This window comes from Oryzias latipes, chromosome 14 (genome assembly GCF_002234675.1).
Source record: "Oryzias latipes chromosome 14, ASM223467v1".
NCBI lineage: Eukaryota > Metazoa > Chordata > Actinopteri > Beloniformes > Adrianichthyidae > Oryzias > Oryzias latipes.
In genome coordinates, this window is record NC_019872.2 from 30,187,975 (window position 1) to 30,208,623 (window position 20,649).

Sequence of the window (20,649 nt, forward strand, 5' to 3'; positions counted from 1 at the left end):
ATAAGAACCCGGCTCATCCTGACAATGACACTTTGAACTTTGACCCTTTGGCTGCTGTAAAGCTGCAGGAAAAACTCTTAGATCCATACCTGCACTAACAACCAGAACTCCACAAGCATTTCACCGGAGAACCGGTACCACGGAGTTCTGATCCATTTCTGTGGATGTTATTTCATGTGAAACCTCATGTTATGTACCACAGTTCCAATAAAGATTCACTGGTTCATCCCTGACAGGACTCGGTTTCTGGACCTCTGGAGCTGGTTCTGCACTCACGCTCTGCTGGATGGCCTTCATCATTGCCTCCTCCTCCTCCTGCTGCCGCAGCTCTGTGGCGCTGGCCTCCTGTTCACTCAGACGGAGGGCCAGGTCCATCATCTCCTCCTCTGACATCTCTGAGAGCAGAAGAGATGAAAGCCGGCTTCAGACGGGAACCGGCCAGGATCAAGACCCAACCGTTCTTTCTGAATTTAGTTAAATGTTGCCTTTAACACTTGACAGAAGCAACTGGGCAATCTTCACAGGTTGCAGCTGCTGCTGATTCTGTTCACCTTTGGACTTGGTCTCTCTGCGCCTCTTCGCTCTCATCTTTGGCAGAGCTGCAGACTCGGCCTGAAGGAACACGAAACACTCAATCTGAAAAACCAGCTTAACAAGTTCTCTGCTCTGAAAAAACTTCAAAAAATATATAGATTCCTGAGGGAAACATGGCAGGGGGACCAGTCTGTTGGGGGGGGGGGGGGGTGGCCTGCCTGTTGGGGGGGAGACAGCCCTGTGAGGGGAACTCGGCTCCAACACGATGACTGTGTTAGACTGAATGAAGCACCCCCCCATACACACACACACTAACTGCTAACTATCAGAAATCCAGGGAAAGGAGGTGGTTTGGCAGTAATGTCACAGTCTAGCTTCTCAGCCCTACAGTTAAACATGTTTATAAGTCCTTTGAAAGCATCAGATTGTCTATAAATCACCTAAACAGGAAGACTCAAAGGCAGACTCTGGCCTGTTCTCTCCTGGGGAGTGGGAGTGCGAGTGCTTCCAGATTCCAGTGGGCTTGTCCATGATCCTGTAACTGACTGTGGACCCCCCCCCCCCTTCTGGCTCATCTCGCGCCCCCAGCCCTTCCCCCAACTCCATCTGGATGAAGCTCGTCTGCTGGACTTTTAATATGTAGTTGTAGATTTAGATAAGTTAAATTTCTCTAAGAGTTCGGGTACATCGCCTGTCCGTCCTGGGGGAGGATCCCTCCTTCATTTGGACACCCCTGAGGTTTCTTCTTTTTTTCCGGAATCCCTTTTTGTAGGAGTTTTTCTTTACGGAGAAGGGGCGGGGGGGTCTAAGGCAGTCCTTCTCAAATAGTGATGCAATGCCATGGGGGGGGGGTTTGACCCTGGGGAACAGGCTTTACGTTTTGCCGCGTAAAGTGTCATTGTACATCCACGGCAGCAGGTGGTGCTGTGGCGCGTTCATTGCCAAAGTCTGTGCAGGAGTCAAACTCCTGGGGAGACATTCTGGACTAAGTGACAGTGATGAACAGAGAAGCAGTGACAGACAGAAGTGAAGAGACAAACGAAAGTCTCCCAAAAGCTAAGACGAGGAAATATGACGAAGCTCATCTAGAGCTTGGATTCTCTGTGACGCCGGTGGGAGACGAGGAAAGACCAGTGTGTGTGTGTGTGTGTGTGTGTGTGTGTGTGTGTGTGTGTGTGTGTGTGTGTGTGTGTGTGTGTGTGTGTGTGTGTGTGTGTGTGTGTGTGTGTGTGTGTGTGTGTGTGTGTGTGTGTGTGTGTGTGTGTGTGTAAATGTTGACAGCAGACAGAAGCCAAATAAATGAAGACGTCACCTACAGACATGACATCCTCAACACGCCGACAATCATCCTGCTTTCCCAGCTGGACATTGAGCTGACAGTGGAGCTGTCGTGCTTCAAACATGGCTGTGTGCTCGTTGTAGCCGTCAATCATTACTTCATTGATGCGGTTCAGAAAAAAATCAGAACAATATTTAAATATATCTGTGCCACTGTGTTCATTTAATGTTATTTATTGATTGAATTATTTTTCTCAGGATCAAATGGTACCGTTGGTCAAAATGTTTCTAGTTTCTAGTTTAAATAATCTGATCTTATTTATAGTCACTGTGTGGGGGGCATTTTCTTTTTCCTGGGGGGGCTTTGCACTGGTCTAAGGGAAGGGATGTCGTTCTGTTTCTGCAGGTTCTTGTCTTAATTGTTGGTGCAGGTGAATGTAGCTTCTGAGCTGCTTTCTGAAGTTTTTCCTGTGCAGATGTTCCTACCTGGCCGTCCTGGAGGTCATCCTCCTCTTCTTCATCCATCTGCACAGAGGTTCCTCTGATGAGCTTCCTCCTCACAGACATGCAGCTGTTCTCCTCGCTGCAGGAGGAAGAGGTTCACATCAGGTTCTCCAGTCCTCCTATGGAGGCTTTCTGCAGCTTCATCCCAAACATCCAGACCTGAAGGAGAACTGCTGTCTGCAGAACTTGGACCAGTGGTCCCGACACTCTGGCCTGTTCTAAAACCACATGTTCCTCACTAACTAACTGTCGGAATATCTGGATCCTGCTGAGCCACAACCGCAAACTCTGGGTCCCACAGTTTTTAAACACATGATGTAATGACACTCGTGTTGCGTTAAAGGACCGTCAGCTGTCTGACAATCAAACGTAATGATCAGGAATTCTCAGCTTTCCGTGAAGATCACAGCTTACCTGATGCTCACCTGTGCTCCGGCTGCCGTGACAACTGGCGGCAGAAGAGCAGAAAAGTGGCGAATTCAGAATTAAAAAATGAAAAACGGGTCGTTAGGATAATGCTAGTCCGCACCGCGCATGAGCACGGGCTGGCATGGAAACTAACTAAAGCGAAAAGCTGCGAACATAGTCGGAAGTATCCGAATTCTGACGATACAACATCCAACCAAAGCGACCCGGAAGTGTTCGCCTCGCGGTCTGCGCTGCTGCCAAGAACTTTGCACAAAATTTAGAGAAGTTTTAAAGAATCGCGGTACTTCTCCTCACCGTCGGGCCGCCATGTTTATATCTATGTGTGCGGTCACGTGCTCATGACGTATGACGGGTCCCGCGTGCCGCTCTGTTGAAACAAAGCTCCTGCTTTCCCTCCCCACCGGAAGTCTTGGACGTTGCAGTTCCGGTGGAGACCGCTTGGTGTCAGAAGGGAGCAGGTCTTGATTCCCGCCCGTCTGGAAACCCAAGCTTTACATTATGAAGCTTTTTATGTGTATTGCTTCATTTTCTGCAAACAGACACTTTCATTTATTTATGATAACGCTGAAGGGCTTTTATTTCAATAAAGTAAGCTATTTCCATTTGATCGGATTCAGATTTCTGTGGCCTGAGTCAAAACGCGATTTAACAAAATAAAATCTTTTTTATTAAAAAAAATGCATTAAATATTGATGCTTTTACAATATTTGTAACTTAATCTGCAACTAATGACTCACTTCAAGTTAAAGCAGGTGTCCAGATCAAAGCAGCTTGGTTAACAGTTAACTTTCCTCTCAGATGAATGTTTAGTCTTTGAGAATGACCTGCTTTAATTTCAGCCGCACAATCACTCTTCACTGTCTGCAACCAAAAAAAAAACATTTTTCACATGAAGTGAATGAAGCCAAACCAGATAAGACAATTAATGCCGGAAAGTTATTTATATAGTCAGAAATCTTCCTCTCACGTCCCATTGTTACTTTGCAAACAGGAGCCACTGATCCAAGTTTTATGTGATAACCGTGTTTTGGTTAAAAAGCAACTCACATCATTTCAGCACTGACAAATCATATTTTCAAAAACTGAGGCATCCACAATAAAACAGCAAAGTGCAGTCTTGTCCTCCCCTGTGCAACTGCCAGTCTGCCACCGCCATCAACGCTCTCCTACAAGATCTGAGGACCAGGCCAGGGGCCAGTGACCAGGCAAGGAACCAGGTCAGGAAACAGGTCAGGGACCAGGTCAGAGACCCGGTCAGAGCTGAGGCCAGAGACCAGAGACCAGGTCAGAGACCAGGCCAGGGGCCAGTGACCAGGCAAGGAACCAGGTCAGGAAACAGGTCAGGGACCAGGTCAGAGACCCAGTCAGAGCTGAGGCCAGAGACCAGAGACCAGAGACCAGGTCAGATCTGCAGTCATAGTTTCTAATGAAACTGTGCCGGTTAGATGTGAAACAGAAAGTTCAGCTTAGGGGCAACAATCATTGACATCATTCAACTTGATGGTGAGAGTAAAGTTTTGTCAAACCAAAAACGTCACCTTGGAAAAATAAAACAAGGTGACACGACTACATCCAGCTTTGGGCTTTGGCTCCAGCATCTGTTGCATTTGCAGGACATTTCCATCAAATCCAATAGTTTGATGTGCAAACAGGACACAAAGTTTTTCACCGCTTTAGTTGCAGCAGCTGCATTCAAAACACGTTTTTCAAATCATACACAGAAGTGGCACATTCTGTGGAAAACATTTGTTTATGTGGATTCAATGCACAGAAACGTTACAATCAATCTAATCAGGGAGTGGGAGCAGCAGGAGCAGCAAAACCAAAAAAGGAGCCAGTTCTACAGTTCCTGGCCGTCACGTCTCCAGTATTTGGTTAGTTCGGCTTGGCAGTGAACCGGCCTCGCTAACGCTTGTTCATGCAGACGTTTGGGCTAAATGTGGCTAAAAGAGACGTCAGTTTGTGAAGTGACAGGCTGGTTAGTGCAAATAAGGATTTACTGCCCCACCTAACTAGCTAATTCATTTGTACTTTATGTTTGCATGCTTAGAACCACGAGGAGACAAAGTACTAGGATCAGCTGCAGGAATGCCGGACCGCCGCCATGACCGCCGCCGTGACCGCCGCCATGACCGTCTTCAGGGCTGAAAATGCTGAATGCTTTCATACATGCATAAGGAGAGAGGAAGACGCTTCCATGCAAACGTTAGCGAAATGCAGCTTAGGGTTGTCCTACCAATCAGCACAGAGACCAAAGTCTGTGAAACAGCGATGATCACGAGGTCAAGGCCGCCAGAACCTCTGTGAACTCAGCAGGAATCGGTTTGAGACAACAGCAGAGGGACTAAAGAAGGCGGAGCTTAATTTGGAGATGGGTTTCTAAGCTCTTGATGTGCAGAGAAGCTGCAATGCCGTTTACACAGCCTAAAATACCCCCCAGAGGGCAGGTGGAAGGCAGGTATACAGGGGGGTGTGGCAGATTAGAATGTGTTCAAAGCAAAGGTAAAGGTTTTTATTTACAACCTGCTCATTTTCCACCGCCAGGCCCCGCCTCCGCAGGAGCGCCAAGCTGTTTCACTTAATCCAGTTTGAAACCGAATTAACTGGAACACTTTCAAATGTTTCTTCACATCGATGTCTGGTTTCAGGCAGTAAAGACGCTGCTTATGGCGTCTTCCACAAGGGTCAGAGGTCAAGTCAGGATCAGGGTTTTGTCTGTTCTAACTGGAAGTCTACGGTTCCACGTTCCCCGTCACTGTGGGCCGTGGATGAATCATTGAAGTCAGATTAGATGTTTGATCCGATTTGATCAGTAGGTTTTGTCAAAACGCCATCCAAACATTGCGTCCGGGCCCAGACACGATCGAGTCAAACAGGAAGCAGATGTCTTTAAGGGGAAATAACGTACACGGATGGTCATTCTTCCTGCAGTTTTACAAAGGTCTGACCTGAAACCTCTGAACAGTCCAAAGAACCACAGCGTGACTAATTCTAGACGTTCCTGCGTTCTCTAAAGCGTGTGACGTGTCTTCTGAGCTCCTCAGAGGTACAGGAAGTCGCGGACCAGAGGAGGTTCAGCTGCACTAACCTGAAGCAGCTGAACCTCCTGATCCGGACATTCCTCATGATTGTTCCCGTCTCTATGGAAACCCTTCGGCCCGTTTCCTGCCAGATGCAGTGCTTCAGGTTTGTGCAGAAGTGTCGGAGCTACGTGGACCTCCAGCTCCTCTGGATCATGTCAGGGGTCTTCTGAAGAAAAGGGGAGGAGCTTAAATGTTTCTGTATTGCCCGTCTCTGCTGGGACGGTCCCGCTGTGCTGACAGACCGCTTTGGCAGTGATGGAAGGTCTTCATGCATGTCTCAGGAATGGGTCACATGCCCTCGGGCTCCTGGGCAGCCCGGGTGCAGTTGATGGCGTTGAACCCGGGCAGCGTGACCCGGCCGTGGGTGTAGATGTCGCGGTCGGCGCCCTGGTTCATCCGTTTGACCAGGTTCTTCTCGTACAGCAGCGGGTGGTAGGCTCCCAACGTGCAGGCGGCGTCGTAGAAGTGCTGGTAGTAATGGCAGAGCTCCGTCTTTCTCTTGGAGGGCAGGAACTCGTACACGTGCACCACCTCGCACAGTGACATCATCAGGACTGTGCCTGTGAGGAAACACAACAACAGCTGTTTTTAAACGTCCAAATGAAGCCAGTCTGCAGGACGGCGAGCGGTTAGAGCGCCATAAGAAGTGGAGCTTCCTAGTCTCTGAACCAGAAGAAGACATGGGGTGGAGGAAGCTTCTGCTCCACACAGGAATGTCTTAAAAGTTTAGTCAAAACTCCTCCATCTTCTGAACCGTGTTTGTTCCCTCCTGGAGCCTCTCCCAGCCACTCCTGGGTGAAGGCGGGGGACGTCCTGGACAGGTCTCCAGTCTGTTGCAGGGCCACAACCACACACCCATGCACACTCACAATCACACCTCTGGACAATTTAGAGACACCAATGAACCCATGAAGCATGTTATTGGACGGTGGGAGGAAGAAAAGCCACACATGCACTGGAGAACACGCTAACTCCACGCAGAAAGGGCCCCCATTGGTGTTCTGGTTCAGGTCCCCCAGCCAGGACTTGGTTTTTAGAGCCTTGCACGGACAAACCCCAACTATATTTCTGACCTTTGAACTCCCTACACTCCTGCACGTTCCTTGAGGTCCACTGATAAAAATCTTTTATGTTCCAAAGACTCGTTTTAAAACTGGGGGAGACGTCGCCTTTCAGGCAGTCGCTCTCCGACTTTGAAACGACCCCCCCCCCCCGTCTCTGCACCAGATTGACTCAGTCGAGTGTTTTAAAGCTTTAACTTAAGACATTTTTATTTAGGAGAGCTTGTAGCTGACTTTTACTTGTGTTCACTTCTGCCTGTTTGTTTGTTTCTATGCCTGTGTGTTTATTTGGGTATCGCTACTGATTTGAAATAGTTTTAACTTTGTGAGTTGCTCTCTGAGAAAAGTGCTTTAGAAATAAAGATTTACTTGCCGTAATTTCCGGACTATAAGCTGCTACTTTTTTCCTGCGCTTACAGCCCTGCGGCTTATTCAGTGACGCGGCTAATTTATGGTTTTAATTGGCGGCCGCCATGTACGTACTTTCAGACTCAGTGAATGGTTTGAATTCCTTATTTAACACTACGCACAAGTCATTTGTTTTTCAACACAGCATGGACCTTAGTTCAGGTCTTAGACACTTCAGTCATGGTTCAACAAAACGAAACACGCATGCCCGGCCGCATCCCAGAATCCTTTGGTGCCATTAGACCCAACGTGCACGTGATCGCCGCTACAATATGATGAAGCTTTCAAGTTAAAAGCAATCGTTAAAAGCAGCGTAAAAAAATCCACCATCACCAACGGGTTTGGAAAAGCCGGTCAGCTGCGTGACGGAGAGAACAGCGCATGGAGTGAATTTACCTCTGAGTCATAGTGACTCGGCTGGCTGCACGTAAATATGTGGGAATAACATCAGCCTTTATTTTGTCGGGACACGACTGGAAACACAAATTGACGTGATCGTTTTAACGGTTTCTAAGGACTGAGCGGAATTTTGCATTGAAAAGCTCACAGCGTCCGTGTGAGCTGGAGACATGTTCTGCTGCTGCTCATCACATAGAGCTGTGGGGCCGATGGCAGTCTGAAGGCTCCCACACGTAACAACGCATCCGCCCCTCATCCACAAAACGTTCAGTATTAAGCCCGATTGCTTTGCACAGACACGATTTGCTCCTCCCTGGAGCCGCCCTGGCCAGAGGTGAGAAGATAGGAAGGGGAGCGCGCGGGGCGAGCGCGGAGCGCAGAGGCATCCGCGGAGCAACAGTGTTGGTTGTAAAGGGAAACTTCTGACGCACGCGCCGCGCTGAGGCGCTGGTATCGCGCTGAGGCGCACGCTTTTCAGTCGCCGCTGCTTTATTTTACTGGTGTGTTTTTTTAACCAGCGCTGTTACTCCCATAACGCTGCCGTGACACAAGCGGAAGGAGAGCTTTTCCCGTTCACCCCTCTATGCACTGCTGATACTTCCTTATTCTTAAACACGTACAACAGAATGGCGAGCCGGGCGTTGGCCCCGCCTTTAGCCCCGAAGACTCATGGGAAAAGGGGAACCGCAGATGTAAATTTCCTCATCATAACTGAGGGATGTAATGTTGATTATATGGTTAGTGTTTGTAATTTTATGTATGATACCTAGATTGTCAATAAGTAAAAAAAACTTAAAAAAATGAATTAATAAAAAAACCATAACTGAGGAACTTGTGAACAGAATAGAGGTCCATGCTGTTTGGCAGATGTGGGTATAATCACATGCATGAACCTGAGGCAAAGCTGACTCCTCCCACTGTGTGCTAATGTATCACACTTACTCTGGGAGTCAGGATGTCACTTCTCAGGTTCACCATGTTGCCTACTACATGCAGCTTGTACTCCGACGCGGCTTGTATATATTTAAAAGTAGTTAAATACGTGAAAATGGGTGGGTGCGGCTTGTAATTGGGTGCGCTTTGTAGTCCGGAATTTACGGTACTTACCTGGACCAGGGGCCTTCTTAAGGCAAGAGCCACCCCCCCGTGCCCCAGGCTGCCGGCCCCTGGTGTCCACTCAGTGTTTCGGTTTCTAACACCCTGACTCAGACTGACTTTAGTACGGAACAGGAGAACCCGAAGTGACCGTACCGAGGAACCCAGATGAGGGCGGGTTCTTCTGGATGGACTCGGCCATGTTCTCCTGAACCTGCTGCCAGACCTGCCACTCAAAGCGAGGATGAAGGATGAAGAACGGCTGCTGAGGGTGGAGTCTTCGGTACCGCTGGTACTGGGCGAAGATGGGGTAATCGGTCCGGTTGAGCCACTGCAGGAGCCGAGCAGGAACGACAGAACCGGGAAAGAAAGTCAAACGGCTGCAAATAATTGATATTTCTACCAGAAAACAAGAAGATCTGAAGAACCAAAAAGCTGCTGAGTAGAATCCTGAAAGTTCCAAAAAACAAATGAACTCAATAAAAAATAGAATTACAAATGCTAAACATGAGCTTTGATGAACAACGTAGAACTATGCTACATAGAAGCATTTAGAAAGTCTAGTCTGTGGCAAAAGTGCTGATAGAAATGGAAATGATCCGCTAAAGAAATTATTATCCATCAGAAAAGAAGCTAAAAATGCCAAAACTCAACCAAAAGCTGGAAGCTGGAAATAATCAAATGGCTGAATAAAGCAGAACCTCTAATCTACTGAAGAGCTTTAAAGATGAGAAAATGAGAAAGAAGGAAAATAGTTTGAGGAAAATGTAGGAAAGGTCGGTGGGAAGAAAACAAACCTTTTATGTCAAGAAGCAAAACAGTTTCAGTCTTTCAAAGTTTTCATTGATAACAGAAACAGACAGAAAGTCTGGAAAGACGGAGGTGGAGCTTTAACCGGCCCTGAGGCTGAGAGTTCAGGGCTGTGCAAGGAAACCATGCAAACTCCACACGGAAAAAAAGAGCCGGGTTTGAACCAGGACCTCTCCCTGTGATGCAAGATTGCTGACCACTACACCACAGTAAAGTTCCTCAAACAAATACAAACAAAAATTCAAAGCAAACACATTTAGCATGTCCCAGAGGCCCCGCCCCTTTGATGGGTTCATTTCATAGACTGCATAATAGAACTGGACTGAGCGGTTGTGATGTCATCCAAAGGAAACGATTTTCCTTCCAGGGCCACTGGGCCACAGTCACTGAGGCTGGTGGTAGGAGAGGCTTTTGGCACAGGGGTCATGGTTGCTGATTTCAGGCTGGATGGGATTGCTGCCTGGGCCAGGGAGAGCTTAAAGATCTTTGTGAAGGTGGGGGCCAGCTGGTGGGCGCACGCCCTGAGCACTTTGCCAGGTACTCCATGGGGGCCAGCAGCCTTCTTGGGGTTCACTGCCAGGAGCCCCCGTCTGACGTCGTGCTCCTGTACAGTGAGTGGAGGTGTGCTGGGGTCGGTGGGGGTTGGGGTGGATTCATAGCGAGCAAAGAAGCAGTGTAACTCCTCTGCCCGTGTAGCATCTGGACACATCACAGCCTCTGAAGTTGGTGATGTCCTGGATGCCCCGCCATACTTCTGGTGGATTGTTGCTGGATATGTGGCCCCCCATGCGCGTCCCGGGGTCTGCCTTGGCTGCTTTGATTCCTCTCAGGCAGCACTTTATGATCAGGTGAACCTCGGCCGGCTTCACCTCTAAAGGAAACCACTTTTGGGGTTTTTGACAAAACCTTCAGTCAGGACGTCCAAAGTCTGGACTGTTATGAAGAGTGGCTTAAAGGCGTTGTTCTGAAGTTCGCCACAAGAGGGCGCGGCAGTTTTTTGAGTTAATAAAATCATAATTTGAAAGCAGAGGTGAACAGAGGAGCAAATGGCGAAGTTTCCAGAGCAGTTCAGTTTAATTGGCTCGTGTGTGCGTCCATGAGAGCGGTGAGCCCATTTTTCATGTTTATATTAGGACAAAATATGTTGTTTATTGGTGTGGACATTTTGGGAGCCGGTTTAGCTCGTGCTGGTTTGCGGCACCTTCCGTCCGTGAAACCAGGGTTCAATTCCGGGCTGCTCCCTGTTCCCCTCTCTACCTCTGTGCCGGTCCCAAGCCCGGTTGCTTTGAGAGGGTTGCGTCAGGAAGGGCATCCGGCGTAAAACATTGCCAAGTTTACCATGCGACACGTTCGCTGTGGCGACCCCTGATGGGAAAAGCCGAAAGAGAAACAACAACATTGGTGTGGACATTTTCTGCTAACTTAACAAGTTAAGCTAGTTTTGGTTAGAAGTTTATTGGATGTATTCAGCTCCTACAATTATAAGTTTTCTTGGTATAATATTTTCAGTATTGATGCTATCGAGGTTTGTGGAATGTTATTAAGACTTATTATTATTGAATTTGGTTTATTATAATTGTATTATTTGTTTTCTTCATTCTGTGTTTAGAACCACACACACACACCTAAACCCAAACCAGAAATATACATGTGCTGGACTGTAAAGCCAAACCCAGATTAAAGAAGGAACAGAAAGAAAGTCATCCTCTGGTCTGTCATTGCTTGGGAGAATACACACACTTGACCAGTGTGCTCTCTGCGATCATCCACATCCGAAACCCTTAGTAAAGACTGAAGTCTTCAATACAGGACGCTGCTGTCCAGAACCTTCTCCACGCCTTTGTGGCATTCTGCTGGAAGACGACGCCCTCATGCAGGTGATCAGTAAAGAGGAGTCTATACGCTACCTGTGTGAGGTCCGAAGAGAAGGGGGCGGGGTCCCAGGCCACCAGAACACCTGAGCTGTACAAGGAACTGGACAGGAAGCGGTATTCTTCAGACGCCATCACCTGGAAAACAGTTCAGCTTTATGGGATGTTTTGAAGCAGCTCCCTGCACTACCATGTCTCTTCCTCCAGGGGGAGCCACAGAACCGGCTTCAGAGCAGAGGACCATTGTTGACCCAGTGGGAAATGTTCTACTGACCCAAAACACACGGTTTCATGCAAAGTGACGTCACTCAAAATAAATGCAGGGATGCATTTAGTTTAGAAAAAGGTTCTGGTTTATTTAAAAATAAAAATACAATTAGAGGATCTTTTAATTAAAAAAATTAAAAATTAAAAAAAATCCTGAAGTCCAGCAGAAGAACCATCAGATTCTCCCCATGTTGGACTCAACCTGCTGATCACAGGTCACCCAAAAGCTGAGTCCCTGATTGGCTGGCGTCCCTGCCAAAGTTCAGATTTATAAACTCTGGACGTGCCGCACCCGACGCAAGTTCTGCTGGACGGCTCTGCGGCGCCAATCACATCTGTGTGAACGCAGCTTCAGAAACGTCGATTATTCGTGAGAAAAACGAGTTTGATGAAAATGGCAGCAGAAACCGTGAAAGTGAAACCAAAAGACTTGCGTGAGTCTAGATTAGACTCCGGTTAACGTGTCGAACATAAAAACTCCCCCAGGACCAGAAAACCCGTCAAATCACGAAGCAAAACGTTAGAACTCAAGTCTCTAAAGCAGGGGTGTCAAACTCATTTTGGTTCAGGGGCCACATTCAACCCGTATGATCTCAAGTGGGCCGGATCAGTAGCGTAAAGGCAAAACAAAGCTTTATTCTTGTTTTTTTACTCAATTGGAAAACATGCCTCAACCAAAATGGTAGCCTAATCATTTCTCATTACACATTCATTCACAGAGGCCAATGGATCTTAAATCAAATTAATTTCACTTATATGAACATAAACCAACTAGATGAACCAAATATTGGTTCATTCAATTTTATACAGCCTGAATATATTAAATCTGACACTGAAGCAATCCTGACAATAAATTCAAGAGGGGCTACAGACAAAAATGAAACATCTTCCTAAAATGTAAACGTCCAAACGATGACAAAATGACACTAAATTAAACTTGCAAACATTTGTGAGAATCAGAGTTTGGAGTTAACCTCCTTTCTCTCCTGAAACTTCACCAGACCGTCAATATCAGGATTCAGATCCTGTGCAGAAACACATTTACTGTCATTCAAGTGTGCAATACACAATGATATGTCCATTATTATTATCATTCATTATTATAAGAATCTTTTCCTGGTTTCTGCCTGAGTTTTGTGGCAACACCTGCCTTCTTTCTGACCTTTAATGGGGCGCCATCAGTGACCAAAATTACTTCATGTGACCAGTTCACTTCAACATTGTCCAGCACAGTAACTACAGAGCTGACTATGTCATCAGCTGTTGTTGTGTCCATCAACTCCAGAAACTCCGCTGTGACGTCACTTCATCACCTCTAATAAATATGCACAGCTGTACACATCTGTCATGTTGGTGCTTTCATCAATAGTGACTGAAAATACAATAAATGACTGGATTCCTTCATATGGCTGCCCATGTTTCCTCAGAGATGTTGGATCTGATCGTAATTCTTGACAGACTCGTGTTTAAGGTCGACTGCTTTTTGGGAACAAGACTTCTGCAGCCTTCAGCATTTTTCAATAAGTTCACCATCAGAAAATGGTTTGGATGTTTGCTCCAACTTGTCTGCAATAAGGTAGCTAGCTTTCACTGCTCCATCACTGACGTCACGGCTGCAGTAAATCCAGATGGTTATTTATCGGTCCAGCTAATAGTTGATAAATCTTTTTTTTTTTTAACTGCAAATGGTGAAACTTTTCTTTGTGGAGAGTCTCATAGTGGAGCTGAATGTTATATTCTTTCAGCACTGCAACCTGTTGATGACATACCAAGCATGCAGGTTTGCATTCAGCTCCGTGAACAAATAAAACGTTTTCCATTTTCCTGGAAAGCTCAGGACTTCACTTCAACCTTTTTTTCCTTTTTGACAACATTTTGGTCATTAGGGTGTCACTACTGATCATCCTTCAGTGGTGAGGCTCACAGGGAACCAAACTACTGCCTACCCAGACACAGAGCTGTTAGGTTTCGCTTTTGGCACATGCAGAGTAATGTTGTTTCACCTGTTAAGCTTTTCCTTTGCTCCCCCTAGTGGTGGAATTGTGCATTTCGGTTATTTCTTTAAAAAATCTTAACTCGCCACAGGAATGGACTAGAAACTTGCTTTCTTTTTTAACCATTCTTGTGATTTTTATTTTTCATGTGTGGGCCGGACTAAACCACCTGGCGGGCCGGACACCGCGGGCCATATGTTTGACACCCCTGCTCTAAAGTTTGATTTATTTAGGGTTCTGATCAAACAGAACCGAGAAGGTTGGTTCTGACGTTTTGGCCTGAATCCACGAGCCGCTTTCCTGCTTACCTGCGAGTTGATGAGGCGCATGGTGGTTTTGGAGCCAACGTCCTTCTCAAAGCCGCTGGTGGGGGCGGCGTTGAAGCGCATGACGGCGTCGTGAGAGTCTGCGGCCAAAAAGAAAAGACGGTCAAGCTGGTTCTGCTCAGAACCTAAGGATGGTGGGACCAATCCTGTCAGAGAGTCTAGACCAAATCATGACCCCCCCCACCAAAAACATGATGCGCTGCAGGAAGACGTGAACCCCTTCCATAAGGGTGGAAGCTGGTTCCAGAACCGCAGAACTGAGGTGGATGTGTGGGACTCGTCACCTATCTCTTTGCCCAGTCCCGAGTGGCGCAGCGAGCCGGCCGATGACACGACGGCGCAGCTCTTCAGCGGTCCGAGCTCGGAGGTCAGCTGCTGTGCTGGAAGCTGGGGGGCCCAGGGCAGCATGGAGAACGGGTGCAGGTCTGAGGTCAAGGACAACACCTCCACTTTACGCTTGAGCTGACAGAGGAGCTCCGGACCGCTCAGCTTGAGTCGCCTGGTGCCGCCGGCAGGACCTGAAAGCTTCACTCCATATTTATTCATGGCCTGGAAGAAGAACGATAAAAAGAAAATGAAAAGCGCATTCTTTGCGAGAAAAGATGGTACGTCCCAGTATGTTCTGACCGACACAGGACGCAGCTCAGAACATCAGTAAATATGAGCCTTTGCTTCTGCGTTTCATCTGGATCTCCATCCAGAACTTCTCCTCCTCCTCCACCTCTCATCCTACCTTGGGGGTCATAACCACTGACGACCTTCACCATCAGATCTCTATCTTCCATTGTCAGACTCCTCCACCTCTCTGACACTCTCTTCACCTCCAGAACATTCTTATCAAACTCCTTCTTCAGGATCTCCTCCTCCGTTCCTCCTTCCATCCTTACCACGATCACACATCTTGAAGTTGCTTCGATCAGCTTTGCTCTCTTTCCATCTGGTCTCCTGAACCTACAGGAGATCCACTGTCCTTCTGTCCCTCGTCTCCACTGACTCCACTGAGGTTCTGCTCCAAGTCCTTCACTCCTGATCACATGGTCCTCCTCTCCTCCTTCCACCAATAGTGGAAGAAGGAGAGGAGGCAGTCCAGTTTTCTGTAGGATAACAGCACCGGCGCTGCCTGTTATAGATGATTCTGCTCGGACATCGTGAGTTCTAATGGACCCTCCATTATAAAAAACAGAGCTGCTTTTCCTAGAACAGGTGAGTCAAACAGGTGAGTCACAGGGTTCAGTGTCTGCTAACGTTGTGCCCCTCCAGGACGTTCTCACCTGGTAGTTCTGCACCACCTTCTTCATTCTGCTGCTGAGTCTGCTGCTCGACATCTCATCGTCCCAGACTTCACCCAAAAGCCCGTGGGGTCCAAAGAACTCCGCCTCCCTCGCTTTTCCACTCAACTCCCCCCTCCGCCGACCTGTGAACAGGGTTTGTATTGCTCGGGAGAGGGGGCGGGGCAGAAAACTGGCCAGAAATCCAGAAGACCCTGATGTTCTGGACGTTTGTTTTGGAGCAGACGTTCTGCCTTCATGGGAGCGGTTCAACGAGGATAGGACGGGGATCGGACGGCGAGGATCCCCAGGTACGACACCTGGGAGCTTCTGAGGGTCGATGGGCATGTGTTTGGCTCCGCCCCTTAACACCTGAAAAGAAAAAAGTCCAAGTGAATTCTCCCCAGCATGTCATCTGACAGTAGGATAGATCCTTCTCTGACCTTAGTGACCGAGTGTGCACGAGGCTGAGCGCGGGTTCGAGCTCGCACGCCAAAGATGGCGTCGGTGACGGGCACGCTGTTTTCAGCACAGATGGCATAGAGGAGAGCCATGCAGAGGCAGAAGAAGGCCATGCACATGGCTCCACGGCGAGCTCTGCGCCTCAGACGCCACAGCAGGCTGACTCTGTCCACGGCCGCTCCCGGAATCTGGAGAGGAAGCAAAAATGTTCTGGAAAAAAGCTCTGCATCCATGCATTTGTTACGTCGAGGCTGGATTACTGTAACTCCTTGTTAGCAGCGTGTCCTAAGAGTTCCTTAAGAAGTCTCCAGCTTGTTCAGAACGCAGCAGCTAGATTGTTAGCAGGAACTAGCAGAAGAGATCACATCACTCCTGTGTTAGTTTCACTTCACTGGATCCCAGTTGATTCTAGAATCAAGTTCAAGATCCTCCTGTTAACCTATAAGGCCTTACATGGAATGGCCCCGTCCTATATTAAGGACCTCATAGTCCCTTACCATCCAATGAGAACACTTCACTCACTAAATGCAGGACTGCTTGTGGTTCCTAGAATTAGTAAAAGTACGGTTGGAGGTAGAGCGTTTAGCCACCAAGCCCCTGTCTTATGGAATAAACTCCCAGCTCATGTAAGAGAGGCCGACTCAGTTTCTACATTCAAAGCTAGACTGAAAACATTCCTCTTTGGACAGGATTATTGTCAGACTAGTTAGTATTCAGAGATTATTTAACTTAATGTTAATTTGTTTAAATTAAACTTAATAATAACTATTTGTTTTAAAAGGCTGCTAGAAGTTGAATCTGGGGTAACTATGGTGCACTGGGGTTCTGTCCTCTTTTCTCACCTACTTCTACCCTTCCTCTCCTCTATTCTTGATCATAATTCATCATTTAGTTCTCCATGTCTCTGTTTGGTGCAGTGATTCATGTATTGTCCCTCTTTCCCTTTCCCCTCCTGGGGAGTGGGAGTGCTTCCAGACTCCAGTTGGCTCATCCGTGCTCCAGTTCCTGACCGTTTACCTCGTCTCTGCTCCTGCTCCTACACCTGGCTGTGGTTCCTGTCTCCGGCTCGACTCGCGCCTTTGACTGTCCCCCCAAGCACGGCTGGATGAAGCTCGTCTGCTGGACTTTTATATATGTAGTTGTAGATTTAGATAAGTTAATTCTTCTCTAAGAGTTCTGGTAAATCGCCTGTCCGTCCTGGGGGAGGATCCCTCCTTCATGTGGGCACCCCTGAGGTTTCTTCGTTTTTTCCGGAATCCGGTTTTTTTGGGAGTTTTTCCTTACCGTGAAGGGGGGTCTAAGGGCAGGGATGCCAGTATAGCTTAGTCAGTTTGTTAGTTCATTTTAGTATTTTTCTATTGAACTCTTTGTATTCGTGATCCTTTTGATTTCATGTTTTACTTCGAAGCCCATCGAGACGACTGTTGTTGTGATTTTGGGCTATACAAATAAAATTGAATTGAATTGAATTAAACGGTCATTTGATTTATTCTTTTGTTCTCACTTTTGTCAGAAGATTTAGATCGCAGTTGTCTACGTCTGAACAATGCGGTCGTCTCCATTAGAAAACCGCAGTTCTGCAGCATCAGAGCTCCGAGAACTGCATCCATCTGCAGGTTGAAACCATCTGAACTTCTTTAAACAAACAGAATCGACTTTGCAAAGTCCTCCATGTTGGAGAGAAACCGAGGAACAGGAGAACCTGGTCTTCTAGGATCCAGTGGGCATTTTTCCACCCCCCCGACTCCATCTTTTCTCATCCATGGATGCAAGGGTTCAACGTTCCTCTGTCCTCGCCACAGCGGCGTTTCACCGGATTACAGCCAAACTCCTCCCATGGGATCCGATGGTCACTTACAGGCCGTAGGTGGACTGATCTGGACCGATCCGGATCATGACATCAAAGTCAATATAGTTTTGTTGGGTTTCAGCCGTGAACGGAATCAGCAAGACGGGAACTTCCTGCTGGATGGATTCAGGAATGTCGGAAAACATTCCCACACTAATGTGTTTCTTCCGGGTTATTCCGTTTGAAATAGCTGCCCCCCCTCCCCACAGTGAGGGGGGGGGGGGTTGATGGAGTCCTTGTTTAGTTTAGAACATTGTTCTTCAGAAAAGAGAAGCTATTTTGAGAGCAAAGGAAGGCGTTGCCACGGCAACTTCTTTCACAGCAGTTTAAAGAGACGATGGGGGGGGGGGGGGGGGGGTCATCTGGTTCTCATGCGAGCAAAAGCAGCAGAATGGGGGGGACCACAGAAACTCCCTGCAGCTGAAGGTGAGGTGCTGGACACCCCCATATTGTTAACCCCATGAATGTGGGGGGGGCGCAGGTGATACTACACACACAGTCACACACCATCTACACAACTACTTACAAGTAGCTGTGTAACGATTCATTTGAACAAGGATTCGGTTCACTTCCAATAATAACTGCTAATGTTAGGTTGAGGGTGTGAGGGCTGTAAGCTAGCAGGACAGAGTGTAAACAAAGAGCTCTCAGTTAGGGTGGGGTTGCTCTGCACCAACAGTTCCACCCACAACTCTTGAGGTGAATCTCTAATGAACTCCTGCCGCTCTGCAGAAACTACGTCCTAAAAAACGACACGGGTTTTTGGATTTCGCTTTAAAAACAACATCATCGAAACAAAAAGACGACTTGGAACACTTTGAAAATACATCAGAAGATGATCGGAGTGGGACTTATAGCGTCACCATGGCAACATAGTGACGAATGGGTGACGGGGTGTGTGTGGGGGGGCATTACCTTGTAGGCCATGGTGGTGGGGGGAGCAGCAGCTCAGAGAAGCTTCTTCCTAGATTCTGTGGAGGAAACAGACGTTAGCTTAACCACTGATGATGTCATCACGTTACACCTGCTCATGGGGGGGGGGGGGCAGCAGCAGATTAACACATCCCAATTCTCCACAAGGTCAGTCTTCACCTGAATCTTTGCTCAGAGGAAAAGGTTCCAGAAAACACGTCTGAGCATTTTTGTTTGATGTAAACAGAACCAGCAGAACCAGAGCTCTGAACCTTCTGATCCAGGACTCTTTGGTTTGGATGTTTAGAATCACCTGAAGCTCTGATGTACAGAAACGGAAGACACTCCCCCCTCCCCTCCGGTCACCTGTGCGGGACTCACCTGGCCCTGTGCAGATCCACAGGACTCGCTTGTTCCACGGAACCGGGACGGACTCGGAGAACATCCTCGCTGATGACCCGTGCATGAGCAGCTTCAGTGCGCGCGCGCGGTGGATTTGCGGTTTGGTGTTGCGCCAGATTCTGCCCCCCCCTCCCGGAGGTTTTCTCCGTCGACGCGCGCGCCCAGCGGTGTCTCGGTCCCCGCTAATCCCGCGCAGGCCGAGTCTGGATGGGGGCTGCAGGTTCTCTACCCCCCCGCAACGATCTACATCACACGATGTAGATTGCTGCAAGCGTCAAGCTCGTGCTGCGTTTCCGGCGAGATTTTCACAATAAGAGCTCTGCAGCTTTGTGCTTGTGCCCTGATGCAGACACGTGACCGTCAGGACGTTCAGTCATCAGGGTTTTTATGAATTTATTTCTAACCAACATGCTTTTAACACCTGAAAACACGCACGCGCACCATCTGACACGCTACTGAAGAACAGCAGAGTGAAGCAAAAAGCATTAACTTCAATAGATGGTTCAGCCCCGCTGAACCCAAAGCTCTGCGGGTTCGGGTGGAGATGCAGTGCAGGAATGAAATTCTGACCTTTTATCACCTCATGAGTGTGAAATCTGCGCACAGGCTGCTGTGGTGCAGTGGTCAGTGTCCTCAGGGATCGACCCTGTTCCCGGATGAAGCTTTACTGTGAAGAGCAGGAACCGTGGCGTCTCTCCACATCTGCGGCCTGAATCTTTCCAGCTTCACTAAACGCAGAAGCCAAGAACTTTCCTGCACAAAATGGGGCCGATGGTTTGGCGCTCGCAGCATTTTGCAGACATGATCTGACCTGAACCTCAGCAGGAAGAGGATTTCCCACATGTAGCATTTCAGGAGTTTTTCAACAACATTGCACGTATGTTGCAACCCAGAAAGTTATATAATCAAAGAGAAATATATACAAAAAGCCCATATTTGTTTATGATTTTCCTGAACCAACATATAAAAAGAAATCAAAGAAGATTGAAAAAGCCCTCAAACCTTCTGGCCCATTCGAGACAAAGACACATGACAGGTTTCCCGTGGATAATGTCGTCTGCTTTTGGTGTCAGACACTCGTGTTTAACCTTTCAGACCTTCATGACCTTTAACCTTGATATTAGACCAAAACATCAAGGAAGATCTGACCCAAAGAGCAGATTTGAAGCAAAACTGGTCCTCGGCTGGAACCGGTGAGACGGAAGCCCACGGTTAACTCGATGACGTCATCATGGGGGTCAGTGTGCGTACACAGGTATCAGTGGTCATCTGTCCGCTTGGAGCGAAAGCTGAAAGTGAAATCTCGCCATTACCAAAGCAGTCAGCCCAGCTTCCCCTTTTCCAGGAGGAATAGGTTAAATCTGACATCCCCGACGATTTACGGCGGGACCTCGTGGCGCAACGGTAGCGCGTCTGACTCCAGATCAGAAGGTTGCGTGTTCAAATCACGTCGGGGTCAGAAGTGTAATCATTTTTGTACTTCCTCTTTTTTACATTTTTGTTTGTTTGTGCCGAATAAGGCTAAAAATACAAAATATCATGGCAAAGGAAAGGTGTAGCAGACTGTGGAGAGAGCAGCCAGAGACGGACAGGAGGCAGAGATGGAGATGCTGAGGTTGTCTCTAAAACCAGGATGGATCAGGAATGAGTCCATCAGAGGATCAGATCAGATCTGGAGATCCATGCAGGGAAGCAGA

The 20,649-nt window shown here is 47.8% G+C and overlaps 2 protein-coding genes and 1 non-coding gene across 7 annotated transcripts in view; 1 reads left to right on the forward strand and 2 right to left on the reverse strand.

The window, feature by feature from the left end:
• Nucleotides 1–3,083, reverse strand: part of uimc1 (ubiquitin interaction motif containing 1) — a 41,822-nt gene extending 38,739 nt beyond the window's left edge. For 2 of the 4 annotated variants that reach the window (XM_023962919.1, XM_023962918.1), the window contains exons 1-4: nucleotides 2,731–3,083; nucleotides 2,299–2,395; nucleotides 552–612; nucleotides 277–395 (exon numbers count right to left, since the gene is read on the reverse strand). In XM_023962919.1, coding sequence (XP_023818687.1) covers nucleotides 277–395; nucleotides 552–612; nucleotides 2,299–2,379 — 261 coding nt within the window. In that variant the 5' untranslated portion in view covers nucleotides 2,380–2,395; nucleotides 2,731–3,083. The remainder of the gene's footprint in view (nucleotides 1–276; nucleotides 396–551; nucleotides 613–2,298; nucleotides 2,396–2,730) is intronic. The other 2 variants (XM_023962917.1, XM_023962916.1) reach the window with 2 other exon arrangements.
• A 584-nt stretch (nucleotides 3,084–3,667) lies between these two features.
• On the reverse strand, nucleotides 3,668–19,246 carry st6gal1 (ST6 beta-galactoside alpha-2,6-sialyltransferase 1). 2 transcript variants are annotated; one of them, XM_011473262.3, is made up of 9 exons: nucleotides 18,932–19,246; nucleotides 18,554–18,609; nucleotides 15,771–15,977; nucleotides 15,331–15,699; nucleotides 14,344–14,608; nucleotides 14,042–14,139; nucleotides 11,509–11,610; nucleotides 8,948–9,122; nucleotides 3,668–6,388 (listed from the first exon to the last, which is right to left on the reverse strand). In XM_011473262.3, exons 2-9 carry the CDS (start codon nucleotides 18,563–18,565, stop codon nucleotides 6,117–6,119), a joined length of 1,500 nt encoding a protein of 499 aa, XP_011471564.1. In that variant the 5' UTR covers nucleotides 18,566–18,609; nucleotides 18,932–19,246; the 3' UTR covers nucleotides 3,668–6,116. The 2 variants fall into 2 exon arrangements, with proteins under 2 accessions (XP_011471564.1, NP_001098241.1); NM_001104771.1 differs by lacking the exons at nucleotides 18,554–18,609; nucleotides 18,932–19,246 and having other exon boundaries at nucleotides 6,117–6,388; nucleotides 15,771–16,022.
• Nucleotides 19,247–20,339: 1,093 nt separating this feature from the next.
• trnaw-cca lies at nucleotides 20,340–20,411 on the forward strand. The gene has a single exon. It is a non-coding gene; the product is annotated as a tRNA-Trp (tRNA).
• The last annotated feature ends 238 nt before the right edge of the window (nucleotides 20,412–20,649 follow it).